At 47.1% G+C, this 10,766-nt stretch overlaps 1 protein-coding gene across 2 annotated transcripts; it reads left to right on the top strand.

Annotated features, from left to right (window-relative positions):
* Positions 1 to 2,214: 2,214 nt before the first annotated feature.
* On the top strand, positions 2,215 to 9,451 carry Sox17 (SRY-box transcription factor 17). 2 transcript variants are annotated; one of them, XM_076924441.1, is made up of 5 exons: positions 2,215 to 2,367; positions 4,347 to 4,542; positions 6,497 to 6,593; positions 6,873 to 7,239; positions 7,677 to 9,451. In XM_076924441.1, the coding sequence occupies exons 4-5, from the start codon at positions 6,933 to 6,935 to the stop codon at positions 8,639 to 8,641; spliced, it is 1,272 nt and encodes a 423-aa protein (XP_076780556.1). In that variant the 5' UTR covers positions 2,215 to 2,367; positions 4,347 to 4,542; positions 6,497 to 6,593; positions 6,873 to 6,932; the 3' UTR covers positions 8,642 to 9,451. The 2 variants fall into 2 exon arrangements, with proteins under 2 accessions (XP_076780556.1, XP_076780555.1); XM_076924440.1 differs by lacking the exon at positions 2,215 to 2,367 and adding an exon at positions 3,404 to 4,003.
* Positions 9,452 to 10,766: the final 1,315 nt, after the last annotated feature.

The following is a 10,766-nucleotide window of genomic DNA, read 5'->3' on the forward strand; positions in this document are numbered from 1 at the left end:
ATTTCTGAGGTGGTTCCTGCAAAGAATGTATGGGCCAACATTGGCCTGACTAGGAGGTAGACATTCTTGTAAAGAATGATTCTGAAAGTTAGACTCAGAAAAAGACTGATGAGTCTTGATAGCAAAATACTCCAAGTAATTCTAGAATTTAGACCCAGAAAACACAGAATATTGGATCAGTTTGCAAAATATACTAGATATGAGACTTAGATAACAGTGACATAAGGGAGTGTCCCGACGTGGGCTTTTGTCAGACAAGATCTAGAGAAACCTCACTTGAGAAAATGCCTCCATCATATTGCCTGTAGCAAAGTCTGTAGGGCATTTCTTGATCGATGATTGATGTGGGAAAGCCTACGTCACTGTGGACAGGTGGTCCTGAGTTGTATCAAAAAGCAACCTCATGGGGTGCATACCAGGAAACAGCATTTCTCCATGGTCTCTTCTTCAGTTCCTGCCTCTACTTCCTGTTTGACTTCCTGCCCTGATTTCCTTCAGCAATGGATTATGACCTGTGAGTGGTAAGATGAAATAAACTCTTTCCCTCTGAAGCTGCTTTTGGTCATGGTGTTTATCATAGCAATAGAAAACAAAGAAAGAGAGGTAGAATATGACGTTCATTTAGTGACTGGTTACATGACTGCACACTAACTTTAGGGGAATCCACACTAGAAATGTGTAGCAAGGATAGAACACTTTGAACTCTTCTCATGTAGCTCAGATGAATTAGAATTGGCCTGTATGAAACAGGTGTCAAAATAAATGAGATGTCATATAAGGCTTAGACTGTCTTTTTAAAAACCTAGATATTCTAATTTTTTTTTCCCTGAGATAGGGTTTTTCTGTGTAGCCCTGGCTATCCTGGATCTCATTCTGTAGATCAGTCCAGTTTCAGACTCATAGATCTGTCTGCTTCTGCCTCCCAAGTGCTGACATTGACTGCTGGGCAAAAACCTAAATGATGCTTTCGGTTTGCATTGCTGTATTTCTGGTATCAAAATTATCATGACCCAGTTAATAAGAACACTGCATTCTTCTCCAAGGATCCTTAACCCATTATTATCAAGACCCTTCTTTATTTAGTTCTTATAAATTCCGATTTGTCTCTCATTATTTGTAAACAGGGCACAGAAATAAATTCAGAATAAGACCGGTTATTGTTTCCTGCTAGAAAAATGAGATGGTTCAAGAACCCTTGTTATGTGACCTTAAGTCATTGACTCTCTATCTCAGTGTTTTCAGCAAAAGGGGACAAGGTATGGCTACCTCAATAACCTCTAGGGCAGTTATGAGTGTCAGACAAGGTAGGGATAACTGTTCTGTAAACAATACCATTCTTATGAAGAAATTTATTTCAAAGGTAACTTCCCAAATGCCCTAAAGACAAACATTTACTTTTTCAGCATAGCTGCTTGTAAAATTATCTATGTGCATCTTCAGCCTGGGTTTCTGCACTAAAAGCAGTAAGATAGCCTTGGGATTTAAAAGCCCAGTAATGTGTGATTTCAGGTGCAGATTGAATTACTGAAGGAGAAGGGGAGGGAATATTACTCTCCCGAAGCCCTGTGGCCTATACGGATGAGCCTTTAAGGTCTATGGAGATGGTTCTTAGTGTTTCTGCTTAGGAGGAAGAAGACACTAGGATTGATTTGGACATTCTTATTCGTAAGTATGTAATTAAGACTGGAGAGCCCTGTGATCTAGGATGGAAAGGTGTAGTGAACAGAAGGCCCTGTGTTGGTATGAATAAACCAAAGACAACTTGTTGTTAAGTCCACCAAATGGATAGAGAAGAACATCCAAGTAACCCTGCTGAAACCCTGGAATGCTTCCTAACCTCTCCCTCTTGTTTTTAAGCTTTGGAAGCTAAATTAGGTTTAGACTGGAAATCTGTTCCGCTTGTGAGTTGCGGTGCGTACAGGAGGTAATGAGTGCTGTCAGGAGTGGCAAGTCCTCTAATCTATTTAACTTTGATCATTTCCATGATCACAGAATGCATACCTTGCCCTAACCAACCATCTGGCGCCATGCAGTTAATCCCGATAGGGGATCTTGGCAGCAGAGTTCTCCCGGGTGGAAAGGCACCTATTGCCTTTGCTACAAAACCAAAGCAAAACAAAAACCAAAACAAACTCAACAAAATAACTCAGTGTGCTTGACCCACTGCGCGGTCAGCAACCCTTTCACATGCCAGGAACAGATTATTACAAGACCAAAGACTGAGAACTGCGGCTGTATCTTAATAAATCAGGGGAGAAGATTGAGGACACCACACTGGGCATTCCTGGGAAGCAGCCCTACCCAGGCCGCTCTCCGGTGTAAGTGCAAGTGCTCTGCCCACAGTGGACCTGCTGCTAAGACTGCCAGGTGAGGATTGCCTTTCTCCCAGGAAGCCCGGTCTTCTCTGGGATGTGGGTGCCAACAATGGAAAAAGAGGCTGCAGCAGCCACCACCTTTATAAAAAGCCAAGCCACATCTGAATTGCCTTTAAAGTCCAAGGAAAACTCGAAAGAAATGTGAGCAAGGCTTTATTCCTGGCTCTCAGACCACTTTTCCAGAAAGAGCCTGCGGTTCCGTAGAGCAGGCAATAAAGGGAAGGAGTCCATACTTCATCTGGGGACTACAGTTCGGGGTGTGGGTTCTAAGAAACATTCCCGAGCAGTTTCTGAGCTGGGAAGTGAAACGGAAGCTTCCTGCTTCGCCGCGGAAAAACTCAGCCAGGGCCAAGCGGGAAGGAGGACGTGGTCTTAGAGTCGCCGGCTGCTAGGGTGGGGTTTTGGGGCAGCCGGAGAGGAGCCACGATCAGACAGGGATTCGGACAGTTATGTGAGACCCCGCCCACTTAGGATGTACGCTCCCATCCGTGTGGGAAAGGAGTCCCCAAAGTTAATCTTGGGGTCAAACGTTCTCAGCTCCCACCGGAGAGGTTAGTGAAGCAAAGATTGCAGGGTCTAGCCTGAATGTCCCGGGCCGGTGACCGCTGTCTTTTTGCCACTCTTTTCTCTCCTCCTTTCCTCTCACGCTCCCGAATTTTGATCTCCATCTCGGACCCACGGGGGACTGATCAGGGACTGGGAAGAGACGCGAAAAGTATAAAGGGGAGGAGAGGCTGCGCCTTTTGGTACCCGGGTGCAAGGTGCCAATAGGCGGCGTCGCTCAGCGCAGGCCCTACCTGAGAGGTGCGGAGCCCAGGGCACAAGGCTCCGCGCCGTGTCACTTCCCTCGTGGTTCCCAGAGGCAGACTCTGAGGCACGTATTTAAATCGTCCAGTGGTACTATTGTCTGTTTATCCTAGAGTCCGCCTCTAGGATAAGTCCCCGTGATGACAGCTCATGCTCCCCTTTCCGCCCTCATGAACTTGCTCTCTACAGACCGCGGATCTGCCTTAGTGCCCACGGATCCTGCGCAATTGGACTTGAGTGTTCCTTAACAGGTTCTGGCCATCAGAACCCCCAAACCACAAAACCTTCGAGAAATCAACCGCTCACTCAGAGGCTCGCTGTACAGAGTAGCTTTGACTCTCCCACTCCGGAGTCACAGTCGATCACCTACCGCTTGCTACAGTACCCAAGTGGTCGCGGGCACAGCTTCTTGTTACATTAATCGCTTCCTTGCCCCAGCCTTTCGAGCCTCGGGTCTCTCTTGGGGACGTGGCGTAGTCAGTAGCCACCTGGAAATCCTGCACTGTTTGAGTGTGATACCGCTGCGGGCTACAGCAGACAGGCATGCCAGGCTTCTACTCCAGATACCCACCCCCACCTCAGTAAATCTCTAGTGTTGAGGGAAGCAAGGCTTGCAGGAAGCCGCTCCGGATGTTTGCTTCTTTACATGTGGCATTTGTGGCTGGCTTTGATAACGTCGCGAGCTCCGCTTCCAACACCCATTTAGTGAAGAAACTGAAATGTGGTCCACTCACAACTGCTGGCGGGTCTGAAGTGCGGTTGCCCCCAACATTCCTCCCAAAGTATCTATCCAGAGAATGGTCAGCAGAAGTTAGATCTAGGTAAGAGTACGGGAAGGGAACTAGTCTTGGGAAAGCGCCAAATTTCCTGATAGATTTGTTAAGTAAAATGCTACCTAATAACTCCAGAAGAGGCTGTTTTATGAAATGGAGAGGAGCCCAAATGTGGACGCTTGGACTTCTAGTGCCCTCAGACAGATCAGGAGTTAATCTTCAGGGATGAATGTAAATAACTCTGCCGCCCCTCCCCAGGCTTCCTTTCTAACCACTTTCTCAGTATGCTGGGTTCTCTTCACGGAGCAAGAACAGAACGAGGAACCCAGGTAAAATGGTGCAAATACATTTTCTAGACCTACACCTTAATTATATTTCTGTTGTCTCTTAGCTTTCAGAGAAATCAACCAAGACAGGGAAGACAGAGAAAATGCCTACTGGACCTGCTACTGTTTTCAATCTTCGTTTCAAACAAAACCCGTAGTTTGTATATATTAAAAAAATTCTATGAAAGAGAAAATTCGGCCCTGAGATCTTTGAAAAGATGTCGTCGGGTTACTAAATGCAAAAGAAGAGTCATTGTGGAGGTGAGGGACTGCGCCTCTGCTTCTAAGAGGCAGGAGAGACACGGGGAGACTGTCTCAAAACAAACAAACAAACAACAGAAGAGATAGATTTTTTTTTTCTTAGAGAGTGCCCGGCTAGAGAATTGATTTGTAATATTGATATCTCTACCCCATACTTTCCTTGCTTAAATATCTGAAATGCATTTTTTTGTTTTACTTTTAAGCCAATGTTTTTCAGAAAAAAAAAAAACCCATAAAGCTTTGAGGAAGAGCACATTATCAGTTAGATTTAAGACCACTTGCTTTTAAATCACCAATTTAAAATAGCATTTACTTTGATTTCTTAAAGCAGATTTAATTTTACCCGGTTTGTATGAATCCTACAGACCTGGAGCTTTAACTGATCTCTCTGTACAACTCCCAGCTTTAAATGTAAGGGAGGGTCACCATTGCTTTATAACATAACAAATTAGAGAAAAACTGGCTTCTGCATGAGTTCTTTGGAGACAAAGTAGTTCTAGAAACTGTAGGCCAGGAGCTAGCAAAAGCTCTGTGCATTTTGGAGCCTCCAATAAAGCAGATTTGGCCTCTGAAATAACACAGAAGAAAGCCTCAGCATGTTACCTCATGGACCACAAGTAAGTGATACCTTTCAATCAGCCTTCACAGTAAAGAAAGTCTGTTTTGCAAAAGAATGTGTTGAGTTCTTTCTTCCTTCCTTTCCTTTCCTTTCCTTTCCTTTCCTTTCCTTTCCTTTCCTTTCCTTTCCTTTCCTTTCCTTTCCTTTCCTTTCCCTCTTCTCTCTCTCTCTCTCTCTCTCTCTCTCTCTCTCTCTCTCTCTCTCTCTCTCTCTCTCCTTCTTGCTTTCTCTCCCTCAACACAGGGTTGCATGTAGCCCAGGCTAGCCTCTAATTCCATATGTAGCTGAGGACGATCTTGACCGTATTTTTCTGTCCCCCACTTCTCAAGTGCTGGGATTACAGAATCACTGGCATCTCATAGACCGTCTTTTCTGCAGAATTGTACTAGGTGAGCATTCTAACAGCTATACCACCAGTCCTTGCATTTTCCTCCCTTAAAACTATGCAAGGATGATTGTTGGATCTCTTAGAAAACAAAACAAACATGCAAACAAAGTCAAACACAACAGAGAGCTTTTGGGGCTTCAGGTCTCAAAGAGGGCTGCAAGGTGTGTGTGTAACACCCTCCCAGATTCTGCCTTAGCACGTGAGTGAGTCTCAGTTTCCTCTCCTGGAAGCTACAATGCTGCCCTTGAAAAAGACTACATTAGGGGCTAAATGAGTTTGCTAACATTTGGAAGGTGCTAAGTGGTTGCGGGGATAAGGGCTGTAGGAAGGCATGTTTTGAAGCCCGTGGAAAAGTGCTTTCAGGTTTGAAATAAATTTAAGGATGCTCGGCTTTTCATTCCAGTCTTAAGAAATATATAGGAACCTTTTAACTACCTGTCAGGGTAACCGTCTTAAACGTTATGGATTGTGCTGCTTAAATGGACTTTTTCTCCGACGAACATCATAGTGCTCCTGTCTTTGCATTTTATTTTATATCCTAATTTTGTGGCTTTTGGGATGGAGGCACGGCCTCTTGCAAGTCTTTAGAAATAAAACCAGGTCTTGCCTCTTTTTTCGAACACACACGAGCAGTTTTTGTTTTATGTTTTTATGTTTCATACTGAAATTCCTCATGGTTGACTTGAACTCTTATTGAATAGTGAAATATTAGTGGTATAGCATTTCATATTAAACTTTGTTTTTATTACAACTTATTATTTACCTTGAACATTTTCATTATAATGTAAGCATGATGAGTTCTTGGGAGAACAAGATTTTTTTTTCCTTGAAAAGCCATGCGAAGTTAATTGCCTTCGGCAATAATTTTTTTTAAGAGAATGGAATACTTTTACCTAGTATGTTGATGTGAAAAACCTTGGACTAGTGCTTCAATCTTCTGTTAACAGTGAGCAGCATCTCCAGATATCTGAATTTCACCCGTCCTATTTCCCTGAGAGGACTTGGCGCCAGAGCCCGGCTCCAGCCAGTTTTTCCCCCTGGCAGGTATAACCCGTACACTCTGCCGGGGGAGGGGAAAGGGGCGGGTGTGGAACTTGGGACTCGGACCACCGGCTGGGCGGAGGCCTAAGGACTAGGGTCCGGCCCGCCCCCGCCGCGCCATTGGCCGGGTCCATAAAGAAAAGGGCCCGTGGCCTGGGGGACACCCGCAGTGTCACTGGGTATATCTCCACCGCGGATAACCCGGCGGGTTAGGACTACCGGGAGGAGCAGCGGGAGGGTTCCTCTGGGTATCTCCAGGCTAGTTTCCCATCTCTGCCTCAGGGTCGGGGGAAGCGGCGAGTCCCGTGGCGGTAGCAGAGCGCGGGGTCGGTCTGGAGCGCCATGAGCAGCCCGGATGCGGGATACGCCAGTGACGACCAGAGCCAGCCCCGGAGCTCGCAGCCCGCGGTGATGGCCGGGTTGGGCCCCTGTCCCTGGGCCGAGTCCCTGAGCCCCCTCGCGGACGTAAAGGTGAAAGGCGAGGTGGTGGCGAGTAGCAGTGCGCCAGCCGGGACGTCGGGCCGAACCAAAGCGGAGTCTCGCATTCGGCGGCCGATGAACGCTTTTATGGTATGGGCCAAAGATGAACGCAAGCGGCTGGCACAGCAGAACCCAGATCTGCACAACGCAGAGCTAAGCAAGATGCTAGGTGAGTCGGACCAGGGGGATCCAGGGCACCCGCGCACTCCAGAGAATCGCCGAGCCACCTCCTTGAGCTTAGAGGTGTCTTGTGCCCCACACAACCGGTGTGCTATAGACTCAATCCCTTCCTGCAGCTCCCCTCTCTTCGCTAAAGTAACTCTTGGCTCTGGTCTTTGGGCCCTATGAAAACCTATAAGGGCTTCTTAATACTTCGGAGCAGTAAACCGCTCACCCCTGGCTCGATCCTTTCCCAGATCAGGGGACTTTGCCAGTTTTTCGAAATAAGGGGGGAAAGGTAAGGGAGGAAGCCCCTTCTAGGCGTCCTATAAGGACGCGATCGAAGACTTTTCATCCTAATACGACCGGGCTTCTCGCCACGGGAGAGGGGCTAGGGTGCGGGAGCTCACCCGGGTAACCTTGCGCGCCTCTCTAATTTCCCTACAGGCAAATCCTGGAAGGCGTTGACCTTGGCGGAGAAACGACCCTTCGTGGAAGAGGCCGAGCGGCTGCGCGTGCAGCACATGCAGGACCACCCCAACTACAAGTACCGGCCGCGGCGGCGCAAGCAGGTGAAGCGCATGAAGCGGGTGGAGGGAGGCTTCCTGCACGCTCTCGCCGAGCCTCAGGCCGGCGCACTTGGTCCCGAAGGCGGCCGCGTGGCCATGGATGGCCTGGGTCTACCTTTCCCGGAGCCCGGCTATCCGGCCGGCCCACCGCTGATGTCCCCGCACATGGGCGCCCACTACCGCGACTGCCAGGGACTGGGCCCGTCCGCGCTCGACGGCTACCCTCTGCCCACTCCGGACACATCCCCGCTGGATAGCGTGGAGCAGGACCCGGCTTTCTTTGCAGCCCCGTTGCCAGGGGACTGCCCGGCGGCTGGAGCCTATACTTATGCTCCGGTCTCGGACTACGCGGTTCCCGCAGAGCCACCCGCTGGCCCCATGCGAGTGGGGCCCGACCCCTCCGGCCCTACGATGCCGGGGATCCTGGCGCCCCCCAGCGCTCTGCACCTGTACTACGGCGCGATGGGCTCGCCCGCGGCGAGCGCCGGGCGCGGTTTCCACGCGCCGCCCCAGCAGCCATTGCAACCGCAGGCACCGCCGCCGCCACCACCGCCGCCGCCGCCGCAGCAACACCCGGCGCACGGCCCGGGGCAGCCTTCGCCCCCTCCAGAGGCTCTGCCCTGCCGAGACGGCACGGAACCCAACCAGCCCACTGAGCTCCTAGGGGAGGTGGACCGCACGGAATTCGAACAGTATCTGCACTTTGTGTATAAGCCCGAGATGGGTCTTCCCTACCAGGGACATGACTGCGGTGTGAACCTCTCAGACAGCCACGGAGCCATTTCCTCCGTGGTGTCCGACGCTAGCTCAGCGGTTTACTACTGCAACTACCCTGACATTTGACGGTTGCCGACCCGACCTTCGGGCCAGAAGCAGTGTTACACACTTCCTGGAAACGCTAAGGAAATCCTTAGCGTCAAGCTGTTTTGTTTTTAAGTTGCGTTGGCATATAATTTATGGTAATTTATTTTGTCTGCCACTTGAACAGTTGAGGGGCTACATGAGATTTTTTTTTTTTGTTTCAGATGCCTTGAGGGACTTGCTCCCTACAACCACTGTCCAGTTTTTTGCCAGTTTTTAATATCTCACCAACTTAATTCCATTTCTTGAAAGTGTCTTGATCCAAAGAAATTTTGTCATGCGTGCTTTCTCGATCCTAAATAAATCCTGGAATCTATTAAAAATCTCTATCACATTGGTTTTATCAAATTAATTTAAAGATCAACAGTAAATATTATACAATTAGAAGTGTAAAGCTAATTGTAAAATTTCTATTTTCTTACAATGGTACACCTAAATGCATTTAAGAAACTCTAAATACAAACAGCGGGATGTTCAAATGTGATGTATTTGTTCTCCTAAAAAAATTTTTATAGAATGAACTTGCTATGTACATTCAAAAATATTGGTTTCTAAAAATAATACTGTAAATGTTTTAAATTCTGTACATATGAGGCTTTGAACATAAGGCTGTTCAAAGATTCCAGTTTTTCAGTCATCTTGATACCTGCCAAAAGAGTTTTCAGATATAACTGTTTTTTGTCTTTCGTCTTTTCTTCCAAAAAGTCTTGATCCCTCTTTTCACAAAATTTGCCTTTAATTCCCACATTTTTAGAGTCAGAGAAACTAATCAAAATAAAATTTGTGTTGTGACTGTTAGTGAACGTATGTAATTTCAACTGTGTATTTTGCTATAACTAGAAAATGTGGACGGTTGCATTCCCTCATTTTTCAGTTTTCAGACTCAAGATTCTCCTTGAGTGATTTGTGTGTGAAGACGCAAACCAGCATATCTCCTTCACATTCTGTTGTGAAGAAACAGGTACAGGGCTCCAACCATTGCCCCTGCAGATCTGCGCTGTCTTACACATGGTCACCATGGGAACTGCTGGTTTGTGGGCTTTTCCTGTGCCAGGTGTTTCCTTAGTATCACTCTGCACAGCTTGGGTCTGAGCAAGCCTTCCAGTTGGGCACTATTCTCTCATTTTCCAGTCCCCATACATGCTAGGGCTGAAGCCACAGCTCCAGCAAGGGAGATAAGAGAACCATCACTGAGCTGTAAACTCAGCCCAGTGGCCAACTCCTAATGTATTTACTGAGTCTCTTTGTGTAGGGGGCATAGGTGGGCACTAGGTTTCACATTCTGGTCGACATGTACGGTATTTATATGGTGGAGACCTGGAAGATGATGGATTTGAGTGGGTTCTTTTGGAAATGTCACTGTAACATTTTAAAGGGGGAATTCCTGATTACTAGGCACAGAAGGGTAGACATTTTCAGCGACAAAAAGGTTGAGCCTACTTTGTTGGGCATTTCTAGTGACTATAATCATTTTAAAATTTCTATATAGAAATTTAAGGTTCACCCCAGTTCACCCCAGGGAGGTTATCTAACCTATTTCCTTTTCCTTTCTCCCTCCTAGCCCCTGACACTAGGTATGGAAACCAGAGTCTCTACAACCTGGCTCATTTTATTTTATTGTTGTTTTCTGGGAACTCACTGTGTAGATCGGGCTGACTTCACACTCACAGAGATCTGCACCCTAAGTGCTGTGACTAAAGGCATGTACCAGGACATCTGGCTTCCAGGCTGATTTTTTAGTGCTCTTCCTTGTTCTACACTGTTTCTTTCTCTGACCCCAGAGAGGTTGTTCTGCTTGAGTGTAAGTTCCTTTACAGGGATTTCCAAGCAGTTCTTAGTAGACTATGTAATAAGGAGAGGAGTTGCCGAGAGGTTCACTTTCAAGGCCACATGGCTAGTTCAAATTTCTCTAGACATTTTAGTGTGTGAATCCAAAGAAACAACTGCTGGAAATGTAGCCGCCATCTCTTAAAATAAAGAAGGTAAGTAGGGAAAGGGGAAGGAAGAAAAGAATCTCTAGTGCTTAAGGCAAAATCTAAAATCAGGTTACATTATGTATTTAACCACTCCTAAGGTGTGGACAGGATGACAAGACAGCTACAATTAT

Source organism: Arvicanthis niloticus, chromosome 25 (assembly GCF_011762505.2).
Source record: "Arvicanthis niloticus isolate mArvNil1 chromosome 25, mArvNil1.pat.X, whole genome shotgun sequence".
Lineage (NCBI taxonomy): Eukaryota > Metazoa > Chordata > Mammalia > Rodentia > Muridae > Arvicanthis > Arvicanthis niloticus.